The following is a 20,374-nucleotide window of genomic DNA, read 5'->3' as shown; positions in this document are numbered from 1 at the left end:
GCAGGGCACGTGGGGCGGGGCCAGTTTCTGCGGCTGCTCCCAGCGGAAGCTCAGTCCAAGCCACTGCAAACAGGGCCCCAGGGAAGCACTGCATCTTAGCGGGGGCGTGGCCAGTGGGACACGGATCTTGTGAAGCGCTGCTCGGCTGCCTCTGTGAGCGATGCTGACTGACGGCCCTCACTCCGTCCCTTCAGACCCTCCGCAGAGAGCGTGCCTGGGAGGACCCTCATCTACACCAGCAAGTCAGGCTACAACACAGGCCCCAGATAGCATGGTGCTGGGGTTTAGAAAGGATCTCATGTCAAGGACAGGCCACTAGAACAGTGTCAGTATCGGGTGCTGGCTCATACCCTCATTACTGTTAGAAACACTGGGGTAACAAGACGGTGCATCTACAAAATCCCCAGGATGACAGGATGCAGGGCCGCTGTCCCTGTGTCCTCAGCCTGCAGTGCTAGGCACCCCTCCTGTGGGCTCTAGAGCCCCGTGGGAGGCAGGGTCTCCCCCGAACACAAACAAGTGCTCAGTGGATCTGGCGGGGAGTTATGTCACAAACTCCTGCTGCCAGCAGCTCGGCCGACTCTCGGCTGTCCCCGAGCACCTCACAAGCACGCCCTACATCACGTCAGTGTCAGTTCCTGATCTGATCGTTCTCTGAGTGCAGCAGAGATCCACCTACCTACCATAACCCAGAGCCATCCTCCAACCCCTGCAAAACAAAGCTGGAGAACAATGGCCAGGCCAAGGTGTAAGGTAGGCGGATGACACTGGCTGGGAAGAGAAAGGTGCCCAGAGCACAAAGCACGCTGCTCAGAAAGCCTAAACCAACCTGCCCTGGGTGGCTGGTGGATGAACCAGGAGCAGGGGCCTCTGTGGACACCTGCCAAGAGGTCACATACCCAGGGCAGCCCACCCTTAGAGCAGCCGTCACACTCGGCCCGAGGGACCGAGAATGAGGCTCTCCTAAGCTTCCAGGCACAGTGCATACAGTCCAGGGAGGATCTATTTACAACACACCTGACAATCGAGCAATGTATTCCTAGAAACTGGGACTTCCTCTTGCTTCTCATTTTACCTTGTTTAAAATACTAGTTATTCCCGGTGTCAGGAAAATAGGAGAGAAAGTCTGGGTGGAGAAGTTGGGGGGTGAGATAAAGGAAGAAAATAAGTAGAAAGTGAAGGAGACTGAAAAATAAAGATCCGAGTGGGGAGACTGGTGGGGGGACACAGGGTCAGTGACTATAAAGTGACCAGCATTACCTAGAGGACGGGCCATTTGGCCTTTGCAGCCAGAGGAGCTCTGGTACTCCAGGACTTCAGGCAGCTGAGCTGAGGGCTCCTGTGAAGTCCTGCATGTATCTTAATAGAAAACTTGGAATAAACAACCCCAGGGTTGCAAACACTTGAGACAGTTTCCTTATTCGGGTGACTGGAATGCAAAGACAGGATGGTGCCCTTCCCCGTCTCCTCCTGTCCAAGCAGGTATAAAATTCTCCAGAATTGCCTGCAACATAATGGTATATAAGGTGTAACTAATTGTTTTTTCTATTAAAAGTCTGGCAACGCCAGAACACAAGTCTCATTGGTTCAGAGATGTTCCACGGCACAAGGTAGCCAGTAGTGTCCAAATGGGGAGACTCCTGGTGGTGGCAGCAGCCCCCGATTCCCCAGGCCGGGGCTCTCCCCGCCTCTGGGATAGCCGAGTTGTCCGCTGCTCAGTCTTCGGCTTGCTGGGCTCAGGTGTCAGCCGGGTTGACCTCTTTGGAGCAGAAATAGTGCACGACCACCCCATTGGGGTATCTTGCAAATGCACTGCAGGGAAGGAAAATGACCTGGGAGTGAGGACTGCCTCTAAGAGAAGACCACTTCTTACTGGAAAAGGCACCTTACCGGGTGCCATTCCAGAAGCCGCCCACCCTAACCACAAAGAACAGCCTGGCATCTCTGGACTTACGTAGCCACCATCTCTGGCAAATATCCGAACAGAGGATGAGGTCCACGCCATTTGAGCGCATGGGATATTTCTTACTGTCATCAATGTGCAAGCACAGGCAGATGGGGCAGTACCCCAGCCTGGCTCAGCAGCGGCTGAGAGCCGACTGCTCATCAGAACAAGTTTTGGGCTAATTTTTTTTTTTAAATATTTGTTTATTTATTTGGTTGCACCAGGTCTTAGTTGCAGCAGGTGGGCTCCTCAGTTGCGGCATGTGAACTCTTAGTAGCAGCATGCATGTGGGCTCTAGTTCCCTGACCAGGGATCAAACCTGGACCCCCTGCACTGGGAGTGTGGAGTCTTATCCACTGCGCCACCAGGGAAGTCCCTTGGGCTAATTTTAACAAAGAACAGCGAGTCTTTCTAAAGGAAAGGGTTCTTCCAGCCATATAAGAAAAAGCACAAATCATTCTTCTTTGAAGGAAAGGGGACTGACTGGAGCATATGCCTTAAAACAGAATGATGCTGCCTCAGGATTTTACTCAAGTCATGAGGCAGCAGGTGGAAAGACCTTTTTCTTCCTTCGGAGGTGTATCCTTAAAAGATAAGGACTTCCTGCCCACATACAGCTCTCACACACCCCCTGGCTACGTCACAGTGTTTAGCTGCCAGAGGGGAAGGGCTTTATGGGCAAGGAGTCAAGAGCTCCATGCCATACATTTCAGGCCTTTAAATTCTCAAACCCCCTCCACACCCCCGGCAGACAACGTGGCCTGCCCTCTGGAGGCTCAAGAACTAAAAGCGGCCCAGATAGTCTGCAGCTGCACTTTCCTCTTTGGCTAAGGGGCATAGGGACATTTAAATCCATCCTGAGTGTGAGGGACATTTAAATCCATCCTGAGTGTGACCCGCATCAGAGCCAACAGTGCATAGCTGTGGATGAGGCTCACCTGTTCCCAATCTTCTTCTTACACACCATGCACACCTTCTCCTCTGTGATGATGCACTTCACCTGCTGGTGTAAAATCCGCTCTTCCTGGACCTGGGAGCAGAGAGATGGGGGGAAAAGTCCCAATGTCCAGCAGGTATTTAGAACAGAAGGAAGGGCCTGCGCTGTCTCATTTCCCGGCCCACAGAGACTCCCCTAATTGAAACACCTGCATTTAAATGCCCAGTTGCTTACCGATCAGCTTGAACTAGAGTTCAAAAGCATAAAGCTCTGCCTTGATCTACAGGGAACGCGGTAACTGTCTCACACTGAAAAGTACACGCCTGCCCTCATGTCTGAAAGGCTCATACCCTCAGGAACTCTGCATGGAGAAGGTTCTTGAGCACTTGATTGAACCGTTTCCTTTGTGCATTCTCTTCCAAGACCTTTTCCAGAAAGATGCGTATATCGTTAATCTGAGTGTTCGCTGGCAGAAGGTTGATGGCCTGGGGACGGGAAGAGAGAAGGGAATAGGGTGAGGCAGGACACGAGTGAGACTGAGGAAATGCCTGACGTCACGGAGCCCTCGAACCCCAGTCCCTCCTCTGGCCCCTCTTCTCATTCCATGCTGTCCACACGCGCCCTCCGTCTCCCCGAGAAGAACTCCTGACCTTGGTGGTATCCAGTTTGCCGTGGTGCAGCTCGAGGACCTGCAGGGCAGCTTGGAGGTTGGCTTGTGGCTCCAGCAGTTCCAGCTTGATTGGCCCCAGGCAGTGAACGCTGGGTGGGGACAGGTACATCCGGAGCAGGGACAGATACACCTGTCTCATACACAACAAGCCACACATGTCAGGCTGGCAGCAACCCTCCCAGAACCCCCAGTGTGACCACACCTAAAGGCAAGAGGGTTGGTCTATAGGAACAGCTGTCACGGAGCATTTAAAACCCATCATTTTTCACCTTTTAAAAAATTTCGTAAAGTCAGTCAACTGAAGATGTCAAAAATTAAAGATTGTGTTCTCCCTGAGAGAAAAAAAATCAAATGCCTTGTATTTGTTTTGCATTACACTGTTAACAAAACGACTCAAAGAGATCCCTCATTTCCTTTGGCTTCGAAGGCTGAGACCCTGCCACGTATTAGCAGGTGAGGATTACCCAAGATGAGATGCTGCATCTCCTACTGGTACCCGTACCACAGAGGTTCTCAGCCTCAGCACTCAATATTCTGGGCCGAATAATTCTTTGCTGGGTCTGTGCTGTGCACTGTTTAATAGCAACTCTGGCCTCTACCTCCTAGATTCCAGTAGCACCCCTACCCCCAGTCATGGCCACCAGAAACGTCTTTGTACATTGACAGATCCATGTGCAATCTAGACAGCACACGTGTGCACCTTACCAGAACCATCAGATGTTCCTTCTCAACAGGCTGACCACATAAATTTATTACACAAGTCGGGATTCTTTCGAGAGTAAAGGGGCAGGGGTGCTACGAATAATCACGCGGACGACGACAGATGTAAGCCAGAACCATCCCAAGCAAACCAGGATCATGGTCGCGCTGCCTCTACCTCAACACGCACGTGCAAAACCAATCAGCACATTGACCCATGACCTGTCTTATCTTAGCAATTCATACCAGGGTCACCTGTGGCCAAACCAGAGGGGTTAGCTATGCTAAGAGGGACAGTGCAATGCACCCGTGCTCCCTGGGGCCAGGGTCACTACTTACATCTTTGTTGCCATCTTTATTTTGGTCATAATGCTTGTGGCAGTACCTGCAAGGGAGAAAGTGGTCAGATAAGGCCACATCTAGAGACAGCGCATCGATGCTGCCTGCGTGAGCAGCCTAACGACAGCAAAATCGGGAGCCAGCACACGAGGTGATTCTCGCTCCTGCTGAAGGGTGGAGGGGTGGCTTTCTTAGCCTCTCACGCCTCTCATCTCTCTGGGGGGCCTCTTTTAGACCCTTGCGAGGTGGGATGACAGGGTCAACGTACTCTTCAGCCATTCTCGTATCCTTCAGGATGTGGACATAGATGAAGAGAGCTTGTTCGTGTTTCCCCATGCGTCCCAGCAGGAGAGCACGCTCTTCTAAGAGGCCTGTGGGGAAAAAGGTGTTTAAGTAACCATCATCCCCATTAGGCAAGCCCAAGGCCAGGGGCTAAGCTATTAGAGGAATGGATATTGGGGAAATATAAAAGGGGAAAAAGTATTTTTATTACTTGGGGTTTTTTCAAGGAGAAAATTACTAAAATTTTTAAAAGGGAAGAGGGGAGGGAGCTATTTTAGGAGGTACTTTATCCCATCTTTTTTGTGACTGCTTACAAATGGGGCAACAACACTTGATGATCAACCAAGTGCATAATAAGCACCTACAATGTACCAGGCACTTCAGCTAGGTAAACAGACACCTGGTCTCTGCTCTCATGGAGCTTATACATCAGACAGACGTGTGTCTTTTTTCAGACATACGTCTGTCTGATGTATAATTAGACATTATGCCAGATTATAAAAAGTGCTAACCAATGAACTTGGCCAAGAATATGTACTGAACCAAGAAACAGCTTTCAACCTGGCCATCAGTTAGCATGTGGTGGGGCTTCCCTAGTGGCACAGTGGTTAAGAATCCGCTTGCCAATGCAGAGGACACGGGTTCAAGCCCTGGTCCGGGAAGATCCCACATGCCGCGAAGCGACTAAGCCCACGTGCCACAGCTACTGAGCCTGCGCTCTAGGGCCCACGAGCCACAACTACTGAGCCCACGTGCCACAACTACTGAAGCCCACGCGCCTCGAGCCCATGCTCCGCAACAAGAGAAGCCACCGCAATGAGAAGCCTGCGCACCGCAACGAAGAGTAGCCCCCGCTCGCCGCAACTAGAGAAAGCCCGTGTGCAGCGATGAAGCCTCAACGCAGCCAAAAATAAATAAATAAATAAAAATTAGCATGTGGTTCATACCCAAAAGAGACTCCTCTCAAACAAAACTGAGCCTTCAGAGGGGACAGAACAGGAGCACAGGCCTGAAACATGTGGTTTTTCCCAGGCCCAACCTTTTGGAGGGCTGGGGAACTGGTAAAAGGGAAAGATCCGTTTTTGCATTACCTTCTGCTAAAGTGGCTCTGGACCTAAGCCAGACACTCACCATCAAAAGGAAAATCACAGATGAGCCGGCCTGGGTCATAGTAGCTAGAAATTTCCAAGAACTTAAGGAGCTTCCGTCGGTATTCTCCCAGCTCTCCTTCTTCCTCACCAGCAGGGACTGGAGCTTTGCCTTTAAGGAAAACCACGCTCAGCATGAAAGGATGCTGTCGGGCAGCAATGTGGGGTCATTAAGAAAGACGAGAGGGACGGGATTCAATAATCAGAAAGGGCCTCCATGGTGGTTTCCAGTTGGCCTTCTCTTAGCTTATGGTCTCTACATGGCCCCAAAACATCAGCTTGAGGAAAGAAGAAAAGAAACCAAGCTGCGTAGAGAAGCACCCTGCTACACAAACCTGTTTCTTATCAGCACAGGCGTCACTCTGCGGATAGATCTGCTCCTTCCCCACCACCAGGGGTGACGCCCAGGGGATCTAAGAGGTGCCCAGATCCAGGCACCAGCCCCTGAGTCTCACCTGCGGGGTCACTTAGCTGCCCTGGCTCCTCTGAGGCACTTCCTGCCCACCTGGGCCTGCAGAGAAGGTCTGCTTCCCTAAACCACCCATGACACCCTCAGGTCCAGCTCTCCTCTAAGGCCTGGGGCCACCCCGCTTTCCAAGAACTGGTACCTGCAGGGAAGGACAGGAGATACTCCTTCATCAGACCTTGCACCTTCTCACAGTACAGCTGGATCAGGCAGTTGTGGAACCGAGAGCCCGTCTCCTCCCAAACGTGGATGACGTGTTCCTGAGGCAAGATACAGGTCTGCCTGGTACCCTCTATGCTGTGACCCAGCCCATTGCCCAGGCTCCCTCACATTTTTAAGGCCCAAGAGGTCCCATCCAGATTGTCCCCTAATTAGGCCACAAATATTACCAAGGGATAGCTCTTCTAAAACCACTGGGAAATTTCACAGTACAACCCAGCAGTATCAGGAATTATTGTCTTGATTTCCAGTCAAAGCTCCTTTATAAACTCTGTCTCATAATCCTCCAAATCAGCCCATGTAATGAAGGTTGAGTATTACATTCTGGTACTTAGGACTGATTTGTTGTCCTTCGGTCACAGTTGAGTCTGGCTGTACAAATGTGGCTTTGAAATGTTTTTCTCCAGCATCCTTCTCTTTTATCCCTCTGCACGTCATCTTTAGAAGGTAGCATCAAAAAGTGCCATCTCCAGCTTGGTCTACTGGGATCTCTGTCTTCAGAGGATATTACATTCCTTACATTCCTTCCAATCCCCAAGGGACACAAACCCTAATCTGAACTGGCTGATCACTGACTCATGCAGTCCTGGATCCTGGGTTTGAAGCCTTTTAGTTCAGATCAAAAAAATACCTTACCAGATATGGAATTGCCAGACCCTTAAAATTCTCCACTAAGAAGCCAAGCACTCGGTCTCGCGGCAGAGACTCCACCTCTGGGAGGTCCTCAGTAAATATCTGTTGGAACAAAACCTGAGTTCTAGCAGCAGAACCACCTGATGGGAATTCTTCCAAACGCACATGCGCACAAGCGTAGCGTCAAGGGGACAGACGCTGTATGGGAAGGGCATCTGTGGCCAGTTACTATGGGACAGACTAGGTCGCAGGTCTCCTGGCATCTGCACCAGGCTCTTTTCACTCCACTCATTGCTGTTCCATGTTTCCCAGTCTTTGAAACACCAGAGAACTGCATGAATCCTTCCTCCCCCTCCATCCACTGCCGTCTGAAGTAGAATCAGGACCAACCGTGGTGCCAGATAAATCCAAGGGGCTCCGTGACCTACCTTCAGCCCATCCTCTGGAAAGTCTCTCAGCACCCACACTGAGTAGGAGAAAATCAAATGCAGGTTTTCTGTGCCTAGAGGGAAAAGTCAGCAGATGAAGCCCACCCACCCTGCCCATAGGACCGGGAAGGCAGATGCCCAGGTTGCCCAGGATTTATCTTCCGGAGAAGATAGCTCTGTCCAAGCACCAGTCACTCAGGGCTGCTTGGGCCTACCGAGCTGGTTACACACCAAGGAGCTGTCATGGTTCCATCACCAGGGAGACTTTCACCCCAGTCAGAGGAACCCAGCTGGGTGAACATGAGGGAGGGAGGGGAATGACCAGTCGGAATCAGAAAGGGAGAGAGGTCAGGTCCACTTGCACCATCCTCTCCCTGCACCCCTTCCACAAGCTGGACTTACCCAGATGTTGCAGGTATTGCACTGTCCTCTCATGGCCTTTCAGAGGGGAATTCGCTTTCTTGGACTGGTCCACCAGCACCTGCAGAGCTGGCCACGAAGCCCAAGAATAAGGTCATGAACCCCTTCCAGAAGGTGTATCTCCTTGGAAAGTCATCACACTGTAAGCAGTTTTTGGCAGGAAAGAGGTCTTTGCAGGAGGCCCCTTTGTCTTGGCACTAACCTTAAACTGGGCACCTACATGCTCTGCTTATCTGTAGCCCTAGCACACCTTTCGAATCTTGTGATCACACAATACTTTGCTTAACTCGCTGGTTCTTTCCATAGATCAAAGAAGTAGAAATGAAGAATAAGTAATTAAAAGAGGGCCAGATCTCCTCCCTAGCTTCCCCTTCAGTAATCTTGTGAACAAACTGTGTGAACAAGATAGCATCTAAAGAAAAATCACGCGAAGGCAACAGGCCTGCACACAGTGGGGGACGGCCCCTATCTCAATGATTAACTGAGATTACTTCCCTTTTTCCCTTTGTCGAGCAGAATCTTCAGAGGGGGCTTTTGGGGCACACTGAGTCCACCATCTCCCCAGACTGCCAGCACTCTCAGTAAAAGCAACTTTCCTTTCTTACCAACATTTGTCTCTCTCTCGTGTATTGATTTTCGAGCGGGGAGCAGCCGGACCTGATTCGGTAACAACACCTCAGTCAAAATACAAGAGATTCTCCCAACCAAAGAAACCTCTCCTCCAGTCACCTTTCTCATGGAGCCCCTTCTTCTCATACAGGATGATCAGTTCGCTGTACTTGTGAGCCTTCTTCAGCACGTGCTCGCTCTCTTCGATGTGGCAGTGGTTGTTCTCCAGGCGCAGCAAGGGGGCCACCAGGGCCACGTTCGTCTGCAGAGGAGGCAGGATTTCAGCAGAAGCTGCTTCCTGGGGAGCCCGCCCCTTCCCCAGCCTCGGCCTGCTTCAGGCTGAAACACCAGGGCTGTGACAAGCAAGAGAGAGCAAACAACCCTTTGCCAGGACTACAGGTAGTACAGTAAAGCATTTATGCTCTTTCAAACAACATGTTTCAAGGGTTTTTTTGGGAGAGGGAGGGTAAAGAAAGGGGAAATTTTCTTTGGGGAAATACTGTCCCTGTTCACCTCGTAGCACTAACCCCCATCTTAGCAGAGAAGACCAGCCCACTGTAAGATTCTGGGTCAACATCTCGCCGTATCCCCTCAATTCCAAGAAGCTCACAGACGTCAGGCCAAGAGTAGCTGGTTCCTGTCATCAAAGGCTTCACTCTTACCAGGGGCAGGGACCCCAGAGTAGGGGACTGTGGGGACCCGAGTGCTGGAGGACTCACATGGAGGTAGCACTTGAGCAGGGTGGTGTCAATGATTTGCAGCAGCTTCTTCTTGGATTTGATGGTAGGAGTGCCTTCCATGAGCGGGGAGGTGCTAGACTGGTGATCAGAGTCATTCAGCTTCTTGACCAATTGGCTTCGTTTCTGCCAAGGCCAAAAATGCGGGGTCAAGGCCAGGACTCAATCTTTCTTTATCACCCGAGCTACTAGGCAATTCCAAATACGTCTAAATCAGCTCACACCTACCCACCCTGATCCCACATTAGCATTCAATTTTTATCAGGGATCAAAATAGATGACCACCAAATCACCAGACACAAAGACAATTATCTACTGAGTATTTACTACAGATCAGGCGCTATGCCAAGCACTTTATATATTATCCTATTGTAAACCTCAAACAAATGCAGGTAATATTAGACCCATTTTATAAGTGAAGAACCTAAGGCACAGATATTAGATACCTCCTAAGTGGCAGAGGCAGATTTCAAATTAGGGTCTGATTCCAAAGCCCCTGTTCTTTTCTTTTTTTAAATCAACTTTATTGAGGTATAAGTTATATACAATAAAATGTACCCCTTAAAAGTATACTATCAGGGGCTTCCCTGGTGGCGCAGTGATTGAGAGTCCGCCTGCCGATGCAGGGGACACGGGTTCGTGCCCCGGTCCGGGAAGATCCCACATGCCACAGAGCGGCTGGGCCCGTGAGCCATGGCTGCGGAGCCTGTGCGTCCGGAGCCTGTGCTCCGCAACGGGAGAGGCCACAACAGTGAGAGGCCCACGTACCGCAAAAAAAAAAAAAAAAAAAAAAAGTATACTATCATATGCGTTTTGACAGATATATACATGCATGTAACCACCATCCCAATCAAAAAATGAAACACTTCTATTACCCCTGAAAGTTCCCTTGTGCTCTTCCCAAAGAATCTCACCCACCCTCTACCCCCACTGATCTGATTTCTATCACTAGAGATTACTTTTCCCCTGTTCTCGAACTTTATATAAACGGAATCATCCAGTTTGTACTATTTTGTGTCCGACACGCCCATGGTCTTATTTGTTCTACCAACTCTGTGGCACAATGCTCATGTCAGTTACCTCCACATATTCTAAGCTCAGTGGAGAAGGCCAGGGAAAAATGTATGCTTGAAGTCCCCTAAAGCTAAGATGTTGAAAATAGAGGGTCTTCTGTGATGCCACACACTTGGGAGACTTTCTGCCCCGGGAACCTTTTTTCACTTGGCTCATGGGGTGTGCAGTATGCAGACAGAGGCAAGTTTGTGTGCTGTCAGCCACCCCTGGAACCCAATGTCAAGGAAGTGCCAAAGCAATGGATGCCTGACTGGACCTGTGGGACACCCACTGACCCAGAAGCAGGTGATGGGAAGCTGGCTTACAATTTTCCTAGCAATACTTCTCATGCCCATCCAGAGGACCCCTTACAAAGGTCAGCAGAACACTTCTGGGAAAAAATTTAGTAAGTTCTCTGACTCTGAGTGGGTGAACAGGAAATAAATAACCTTCTGCACAGAAATGTAAGGTTCAGAGGCTTCAATGGAGACATTAGTTTTAGTGCTGACATGAAAATTTCACTTATCTGCCATAACAGTAAATTGAAAATAATTTAAGTCTAAATACTCCCCGTAAAGAAAACATGTTATAGAATATTTAATGACAGGGAAGGACTTTCCTAATATGTGGCTAAATGTTTTAAAAGTAACCTATAAAACAATATATAGCTTGATACCCATTTGTAATAAGTAAACTAATATATAAATAAACAAAAATTATTCACAGGTACAAATAAAAGTCTGGAAGGACAACACTAAAATGTTAGTTAATTTTCTCTGGGTGGTAGAGCTATAGGTGATTTTTATTTTTGTTTTATACTTTTCTGTGTTTTCCAAGTTTGCTGCATACAGCAGGTATTTTTTCCAAAAGTATATATGTTCCCAAAAGTTTGTTTTTAAAAATGTATTCTTTTCTATCAACTAAACTTTTCTGTTTTTAGTTCCTACAATAGCTTAGTGTGAATTTACCATGAACTGAATGTGTTTCCTGGTATCAGGATTTAGCAAAAAAGAGCTCAATACTATTGTTAAGTAGGGAGATGAAGCAGGAAAAAATGTCCCCCCCGCCCCAGACTTCAATAGTGTTCATTTATGGAACACCTGTGGCATTATAGAAGGCCCCCAGTTCCCTGCCATAGAGAAGCAGGTACTGGAACTTCCAGGTAAGCTCTTCCATATACCTCTGTATATACCTACCTGTGTCAGGTAGTCAATCAAAGCTAAGTGAGCCTTCTCCAACTCAGCCCCAGAGAGCACAGGTAGCGGGTTAGGATACTGTAGCTGCTTCCTGTAGTCTGTGGGTAGCAGGTCTGGGTACAGGCCCATCACATGTGTAGGATCTACATGGAAGGTAAACATGATTCCCCAGAAAGGAACACAGCAATTTAAGGATAAACTAAAACAAGACTAGTTCTATCGCAATATAAGTTCCAGACTGATTTTTTAAAAGGAATGACTCTTGGGGCTTCCCTGATGGTTAAGAATCCACCTGCCAATGCAGGGGACATGGGTTCGAGCCCTGGTCTGGGAAGATCCCACATGCCGAGGAGCAACTAAGCCCATGCGCCACAACTACTGAGCCTGCATTCTACAGCCCGCGAGCCATAACTACTGAAGTCCGTGTGCCTAGAGCCCGTGCTCCACAACAAGAGAAGTCACTGCAATAAGAAGCCTGTGCACCGCAACGAAGAGTAGCCCCTGCTTACCGCAACTACAGAAAGCCGGCACACAGCAACGAAGACCCAACGCATCCAAAAAAAAAAAAGAATGGCTACTACCAAAAACACAAGAAATAACAAGTGTTGGTAAGAACGTGGAGAAAAGGGAACCCTTATGCACTGTTGGTGGGAATGTAAATTGGTGCACCTACTAGGGAAAACAGTATGGAGGTTCTTCAAAAATTTAAAAATAGAACTACCATACAATCTAACAATTCCACTTCTGGGTATTTATCCAAAGAAAATAAAAACACTAATTCAAAAAAATATATGCACGCTAATGTTCACTGCAGCATTATTTTTTTTTTAATTAATTAATTAATTTATTTTTTGCGGTACGCGGGCCTCTCACTGCTGTGGCCTCTCCCGCTGCGGAGCACAGGCTCCGGACGCGCAGGCTCAGCAGCCATGGCTCACGGGCCTAGCCGCTCTGCAGCATGTGGGATCTTCCCGGACCGGGGCACGAACCCATGTCCCCTGCATCGGCAGGCAGACTCCCAACCACCGCGCCACCAGGGAAGCCCTGCAGCATTATTTTTGCCAAGACATGGAAGCAACCTAAGTGTCCATAGATACATGAATGGGTAAAGAGGATGTGGCATATATATATACGCACACAATGGAATATTAGTCATAAAAAGGAATGAAATTTACCATTTGCAACAACACGGATGGACCTAGAGGGTATTATACTATGTGTGATAGATTTTTTAATCTGAATTGGCTCATGTGCAGCTGGTAAGTGGGAGAATGGTGTAGGTATGAGGCAAAAGTTGTTTTGGTTGGTATACAATTTTCCCCAGCTTGTTAATGCTTTGAAGTGACCAGGGGCAAGCTTTCTTACAATTAATGAGAAACCTTAACTTATACAGGAAGATCTAAAGAAAAGAGCTGAAAATCCTATAAATTAGTGCAAGTAATGGCTGATTAGTAGCTTCAAAAACCACTATACTTTCTACTAAGTTAAGCCATCTGGGGAAGATGAGAGTAAAAATGAAGCAAAGATGTTTCCTAGGGGCTTCCCTGGTGGCGCAGTGGTTGAGAATCTGTCTGCCGATGCAGGGGACACGGGTTCGTGCCCCGGTCCGGGAGGATCCCACATGCCGTGGAGTGGCTGGGCCCGTGAGCCATGGCCGCTGAGCCTGTGCGTCCGGAGCCTGTGCCCCGCAATGGGAGAGGCCACAACAGTGAGAGGCCCGCGTACCTCAAAAAAAAAAAAAAAAGATGTCTCCTCCCCATTAATTGTTTTGGAGGTCTCATAAAGAAGTCTGCACCCAGGATCAGATTTTTTACTTTGATGAAACTAGTTTCTATCAGAAGCAAATGTTCTCAAAGATCTTATCTCAAAAGAGAAAGCACAGCCCCAGAGTTTAAGATCGCAAAGGACTATGATGCTGGGTACCAAAAACAGTGGGAATTTCATTTTAGTAGGATAGCTATTTTTATTAGTGTTCCAGTTACAAAGCTGCCTAGAATTTGAGTGGTCTGCTCCAATGTTATTTGCCCCTTAAGTCCTGTTATTTTTCATATTTGTTATAGAACATAAGGTTCTGCAGGACCACATTCAAGGCATTATAGCAAAAATGCCTGTACCTCGATACATATAAAAAAGGGCACCCTGGGTGCCACACGAATATTCTGGCCATTGTAAGGGATCTAGCCTCCCTACTATAAGCAAATAAAGGGACATTCTATTAATATATCAGTCTCATGTGTCAGGGTCAATCTGTCACTAGGGGTCTGATGATCTCTGAATATACTAAGAATATCTACTATAGGACCTAAGGACCAGTCCTTAGATTGAAGTCAGTCAATGGAGATGCTGCCCAAAAGGCCCCAAAGGCCCAGTCAATAGCCAGCTGTCCCCAGACCACATCACTACCAGCACATACCTCCTGCTGCTGGTAAGGGTCCACTTGTGCCTTATCTTCCCTACTAGATTGCTCTTTGAAAGCAGAATTCCTATCTGATTACTGTTGCTTGGGGCCCAGCAGAATGCACTGCACTCTCTTAAGAGCTCAGTATGTATTTGTGGAGTGAACAAGTTAAAAAGTAGTAGCTTCATTAGGATTGATTTTAAAGTTCAAGTATTGTTGGTACATGGAAAAAGGGTCAAGTTGTTACAGCAGTTCTAGCTTATTATTCCAGTGTCTTCCCAAAGAGCTGGTGGCATACTGAAAACAAATGCCCCAACTGAGTTCATTCAGAGGAAGGATGGTAAATATTTATCAATTTCAGGGTACCCAGCTTCCATCCTCCTTCTTAAGAGCAAACTATTTCATTTTGGTGGGCTCCTTCTTCCAGACCATGTGTCGTCTTGGTGGGAGAATAGTTCAGGCAACTACCTTTGCCTTTAGAAGCAGAGTGTAGCCACAACCTCCTTTCCCACCCCTAGGACAGTCAGAAGGAGTGAGACCATGACCTAATCCTGGCCAATCAGATCCCTTTGATCTTAAGAAAGTGATTCAAGGATGACAAGCAGTATGGCACACATCAACATATATCCAGTCCTACATGCTTCTTTTATGTAATGCTGATACTCCTCCATCATGAGGTGGGGTCTGTGTTCCCTTGCCTTGAACTTGGAAAACCCTTGTAAATCAATAGAATACAGGAGAAGGGACCATCGTAAAAGGCACTGAGGCTTCCACCTAGGCCTCCTGGATCACTGACTCCAGGAAAAGCTAGTCACTCTGCATGAGGACACTCACGCAACCCTATGGAGATACCCACCTGGACAAGAACTGAGGCCCCCAGCCCATAACCAGCCAACATGTGAACTATGAGAGTGAGCCGCCTTGGAAGCAGATCCTCTAGCCTAGTCAAGACTTCAGACAAAGGTAGCCCAGCCAGTAGACAACTGCAACCACATGAGAGACCCCAAGCAAGAACTGCCCAGCTGAGCACTTCCCAAATTCCTAACCAACAGATACCAAGAGAGATAACAGACGATTTGTTATTTTAAGTCACTAACTTCTGGGATAATTTGCCACATGGCATTAGACAGCTAATACAAGCTGATGGGGGCAACTTTTATTGAGGATGCAACAACAGGGGAGGTGGTGGCAGTAACAGCTAAGGAAGTGGCTGTGCCGGTGGAGGACTGCCTCGGCTGTCCTGGCTACAGAGGGATTACTGTCCAGCTTCCTATTTCCTGCTGGGAGGTCCTCCGGAGCAACCTTGCTTCCTACTATTCCCAAGCCTGGTCCCCCATTCATTTGGTAGGCTCCTCCACCTGCCATTCCCTTAATATTCCAATAAGCCATGCTTAATTTAACCAGATACTTTTGAATTCTCCAGAATTGGTCTCTACTGCTCACAACCAAGAACCTTAACTGATACAGGGAGTTACCACAGTTTATTGCTGGCCAAGATCAAGGGAAGATGCAAGAAAGGTAAACAAAGAGGAGGAAAAAAGAGAAGATAGAGAGTCAAACCAAGTATATATAGATTGATCTAAATTAAGCAAAAATGGAATATACCCAAACGAAAAATTTAATAATAATAACAGCAAACACCTAACTGGCATTTATTAAGTACCACACACTGTTCTAAGCACTTTCCTGTTCTAAGCACTTGACATAATCTTCACTGCCACACCATGAGGTGAGTAGTATTATTCTCCCTGTTTTGCAGAGGAGAAAGCTGAAGCAGAGAGAGTCCAGTCTGCCTGAGGTCAGGCAGTCTGCCTCCAAAGTACCTGCTCCTCATCACAACGCTCTAGTGTCTAGAGAGCTTTTAGGACACTGAGAAAAGAAAGGGATTTGCAGCACTGCCCTACGTGGCTCTTAAAAATGACCTACAGGTGGGACTTCCCTGGTGGTGCAGTGGTTAAGAATCCGGCTGCCAATGCAGAGGACACGGGCTCGATCCCTGGTCTGGGAAGATCCCACAAACTGCGGAGCAACTAAGCCTGTGTGCCACAACTACTGAGCCCACGCGCCTAGAGCCCGAGCTCTGAACAAGAGAAGTCACTGCAGTGAGAAGCCCACGCACCGCAACGAAGAGTAGCCCTTACTCGCCGCAGCTAGAGAAAAGCCCGCGTGCATCAACGAAGACCCAATGCAGCCAAAAATAAATAAATTATTAAATTTTTTAAAAAATGACCTACTGTTGAATCCTACTAAGTTCAGGCCAGTGACTTTTGTCTAGAACAGCAGTCAATAACCACTAGATGATCACACACACATGTGTTGACTTGAATGACTTTCTGTTACCTTCCTCTAATGGCAAGGGCAAAGCATCCCGGAAAACTGGAAGTCTGTATATGTAGGTGAGACCAGAGTCGTAAGATCAGGACTGTAAATATGTAGCCACATGGCCACCCACAGGATCCTGTTAGGTACGAGGATCAATTTAGATGAGCGTAAACTTTCCCCATTCTCAGAAGTCTGGTGTCATTCCTCCCCATCCTTTCCAGTTCCCCCTCCCTCGATTTAGTTCTTTATCCCTAGGCCATACCCACTTGTTACCTGTGCCAAGTTTAGCAAAGACCTGCATGGACTCATCAAAACGCTTCTGGCAGAAGAGGTTGAAGGCATACAAGTTCTTGATGTGATGGATCTGTTGCTGTTTTTCACTGTCGGAATCATCTTTCATTTCCTGATAAGAGAATATAATAGGTAGGAGCTCACTCACTCAACAAATATTTATTCAGTATACACCAGGTATCAGACAATACCCTGAAACATGCTACGCCCTCACAGACTGCCCTTACATTCTAATCATAAGTCACTATGCAATTAAAATACAATAGGGTTCCTACAAAATACCTGACCAGTACTCCTGAAAACTGTCAGGGTCGTGAAAAACAAGGAAAGACTAAGAAACTGCCACAGCTCAGAGGACACTAAGAATGCATGACAGCTAAATACAATGTGATTTCTGGATTTGAACCTGGAACAGAAAAAGGGACATTACTGGAAAAACTTGGTGAAATCTGAATAAAGTCTAGAGTTTAGTTTTAAAACAAAAAATCAAAACAAAACAGGGTGAGTGATGACAGAAGCATGTGGGTAAGGTATTCAGTCTAGTGTGAGCAGTGGGTCCAGGAAGGCTCCCAGGAGGAACGTAAACTGAGACACAAAGGATGAGCTGGAGTTGGCCAGGCGAGGCTGGCAGGTGACAGACGGGAGGAGATTCCAGGCCAAGAGGACAGCAAGTGTGCGCAGGGCCCTAAAATGACAGAGAGAACATGGCCTGCTCAAGGAATGAAAGACGTTTAACACAGCTGGCACAGTTGGGAAAGGTCCTGTTCACAGTAAAATCCAAATAAATAGAGCTACTTATTATCTCTGCTTCTTCCTTTAACCTTTTCCCCCCTTATATCCTTTTTAACCAATCTTTGCCACATTTAATTTCTTCCTTTGAAATGTCTCTCCATGTCAACTATACCCCAATTTTAAAAAAAAAAGGTCTCTCCATGTTTTCCCTTCTTTTCTTTTCCTCTTCTATTGCGTTCACCCTAGTCCAGGCCATCATCAGCATGTTGCCATGCTTGGGCTAAGCTCTCCTGCTTGGTGTTTTAAAGGCTCTCAAAGCCTGGCACAGCCTCCTTAGCTAGGTTATTCCCAGACATTCAAGCCACACCCTACATGCCAATCAGGATGGCCTCCATGCATCCTGGAAATACCTGTTTCCACACTTGTTTTCACTTCTTCTTCTTCTTCTTTTTTTTTTTTTAGATGTTGGGGGTAGGAGTTCATTAATTAATTAATTAATTTATAGCTGTGTTGGGTCTTCATTTCTGTGCAAGGGCTCTCTCTAGTTGTGGCAAGTGGGGGCCACTCTTCATCGCGGCGCGCGGGCCTCTCACTGTCGCGGCCTCTCTTGTTGTGGAGCACAGGCTCCAGGCGCGCAGGCTCAGTAGCTGTGGCTCACGGGCCTAGTCGCTCCGTGGCATGTGGGATCCTCCCAGACCAGGGCTCGAACCCGTGTCCCCCGCATTGGTAGGCAGATTCTCAACCACTGCACCACCAGGGGAGCCCTGTTTTCACTTGTTTAACTTCCTCGGGCTCTGTAACTCTCCCTGTTTCCTGCTCCTGCTCCTACCTATCCTTAAAAGGTCCAATCTTAGGATGGCTTTTCCAGCCCAAAGCAAAGTTTAGTACATAACTGCCCTCTGAAAGTTTCATGTACGTTCTCTGATTAATTTAAATAAAAGATAGGTGCCTCAAGAGCTAAGATGATATCAAGCAACCTTCTTTTGTCATAGAGCAGAACACCTAGTAAGTACAAGCCTAGAAAAGAGAAGGGAAAATGGAAACCCACTTCCATCTTCTCTACTGAAGATTTAACAGACAACCTGCAGCAGGAAGATCACTGGAAAGACCTGAGACCTTCCTTTTAAGAAAAATAGATACTAAAAAAAGCTATGTGCTACATAATACCCTTTTTATAAAGTTCAAAAACTAAATACATATTCAAGTACACAAATATATATGAAAGATAAAACAAAAAAATTTTAAGGGTACAATAAACACAAAGTTAGGATAATGGCTGTGTCTGGAGGGTAGGCAGAGGGATGGGATGGGGAGGGACATATAGGTTACGTAAGTTATTTTTGGGGGGTAGGATGGTGGGTTCATGGGTATCATTATTTTAAAAATGAAAATAAAATAATTTAGAGAAATAGATGAGTGGGGAGAAAAATAGTAAGATGCTAAAATTAAATGGCCCAAGACAGAAACAATCTATGGTATATTAAATGTGTCTAACTACTAAGACTGGATTTTTGTTTTATATCTAGAACTTATACACCCAAAATAAATGTTGCTCTTCAAAAGTATACACCATATAGAATTATAAACATACATATTCCAAAATTTGTGCCCACTGTTTTCCTTTCAGAAGTAATTTATAAGATACTCTGAAAACTAAGTTTTCCTACTATTATCTTCAAAAAATCTCTTCTCTTTTACCAAATCAGCACTGTCCAGTTTAGTGACTCAGTGAGGCTTGGAATGACTTTTAGTTGTTTCATAAAATCAAATCCACCCTTTAGAGATGACAATAATCACCACTGGGGATGTTTAAAAGCATAAGACAAGACTTGAAAGTCAATCTCCAAGAAGTGTTTTGGCAATGAGAGCATCACTGAAAGAACAGTATGGTCAGTACTTTGCTGTGAGTAACATCCCACAAGTAACATCCCATCCATTCAAGGAGAGTGAGTCTTGTGACTGCAGCCCTGCTGAATTGAATGTAGCAACCTGAGGTGGGTTCAGAATACCTAAAGAAGGCCTACTTACCCAAGCCCAGGAGACTACTGGTGAAAGGGATTTTGAGAGGCCCTGTAGTTGTTGCATTCAACCACACTGTAATCTTGACAGTTATGACTGTTATTTTAATGTTAGCATTGTCCTTAATTTTTCAAGGCCATACCATATCTATTAAATTATTTTACTGTCCTATTAATACTATGAAATACTAGTATAATTTTGTATAATTTGCATTCATTCTACATTTGACAGATAAGCAAACTGAGATAGTGAAATCATTTAGAGTCACATAGATATTTTATGGCAGGGTCAGATCCTGAATCCAAGCCCCCTGACTTTCAGCTCTGTGTTTATTCCTCCAGTCCAAACTAAATAAGAACATCTAAACTAAAATCTGCTACTCTGGAGAACAATGAGGAAAGCCCATTTCTCACACCCAAATCTCAGAAACAAGACTTACTGCAAGCTGCAGAGCCAATTCAAACTGCTTGTCCTGGAGAAGCTGTTGGATTTGGGTTGCCATGGGGACTGGAATGAGCCTCCAAACAAAATGGTTGCTGGCCACATAGATAATGTTTGATCTGGAGACAGGAGTAAGAGGATTAGCAAAAGAGCGCTGGCTTTATGATAACACAGATGACTTTAAAGCTTTGCAATAATATGGCAGCTACAGTCAAGAAAGAAATTCCTTACCCTCCTGAGGTAATGAAACGGGGCCTTTGCAATTCAATGCTCTGGACCAGAAGCCTTGGCTCAAATGTCCGGATCTCCACATATCGAGGCAACACTGCAATGATGTAGGGAGGCTGGTGCTCTGCACAAGAGAGAACATCTTGAGTTGCGCTTCTGTTC

The 20,374-nt window shown here is 46.9% G+C and overlaps 1 protein-coding gene across 1 annotated transcript in view; it reads right to left on the bottom strand.

Moving 5' to 3' along the window:
• Nucleotides 1-203: 203 nt before the first annotated feature.
• The window catches only part of VPS39 (VPS39 subunit of HOPS complex), a 47,393-nt gene continuing 27,222 nt past the window's right edge, over nt 204-20,374 (bottom strand). The window contains exons 9-25 of the mRNA XM_030843025.2: nt 20,216-20,336; nt 19,983-20,103; nt 16,775-16,904; nt 11,782-11,924; nt 9,515-9,658; nt 8,916-9,057; nt 8,169-8,255; nt 7,767-7,840; nt 7,342-7,440; nt 6,629-6,746; nt 6,004-6,132; nt 4,859-4,961; nt 4,591-4,636; nt 3,533-3,682; nt 3,233-3,367; nt 2,884-2,975; nt 204-1,812 (exon numbers count right to left, since the gene is read on the bottom strand). Coding sequence (XP_030698885.1) covers nt 1,737-1,812; nt 2,884-2,975; nt 3,233-3,367; nt 3,533-3,682; nt 4,591-4,636; nt 4,859-4,961; nt 6,004-6,132; nt 6,629-6,746; nt 7,342-7,440; nt 7,767-7,840; nt 8,169-8,255; nt 8,916-9,057; nt 9,515-9,658; nt 11,782-11,924; nt 16,775-16,904; nt 19,983-20,103; nt 20,216-20,336 — 1,910 coding nt within the window. The 3' untranslated portion in view covers nt 204-1,736. The remainder of the gene's footprint in view (nt 1,813-2,883; nt 2,976-3,232; nt 3,368-3,532; nt 3,683-4,590; nt 4,637-4,858; nt 4,962-6,003; nt 6,133-6,628; nt 6,747-7,341; nt 7,441-7,766; nt 7,841-8,168; nt 8,256-8,915; nt 9,058-9,514; nt 9,659-11,781; nt 11,925-16,774; nt 16,905-19,982; nt 20,104-20,215; nt 20,337-20,374) is intronic.

Source organism: Globicephala melas, chromosome 2 (genome assembly GCF_963455315.2).
Source record: "Globicephala melas chromosome 2, mGloMel1.2, whole genome shotgun sequence".
Taxonomy (NCBI): domain Eukaryota; kingdom Metazoa; phylum Chordata; class Mammalia; order Artiodactyla; family Delphinidae; genus Globicephala; species Globicephala melas.
The sequence above is the reverse complement of the archived record's forward strand: the minus strand, read 5'-3'. Positions and strand labels throughout refer to the sequence as shown.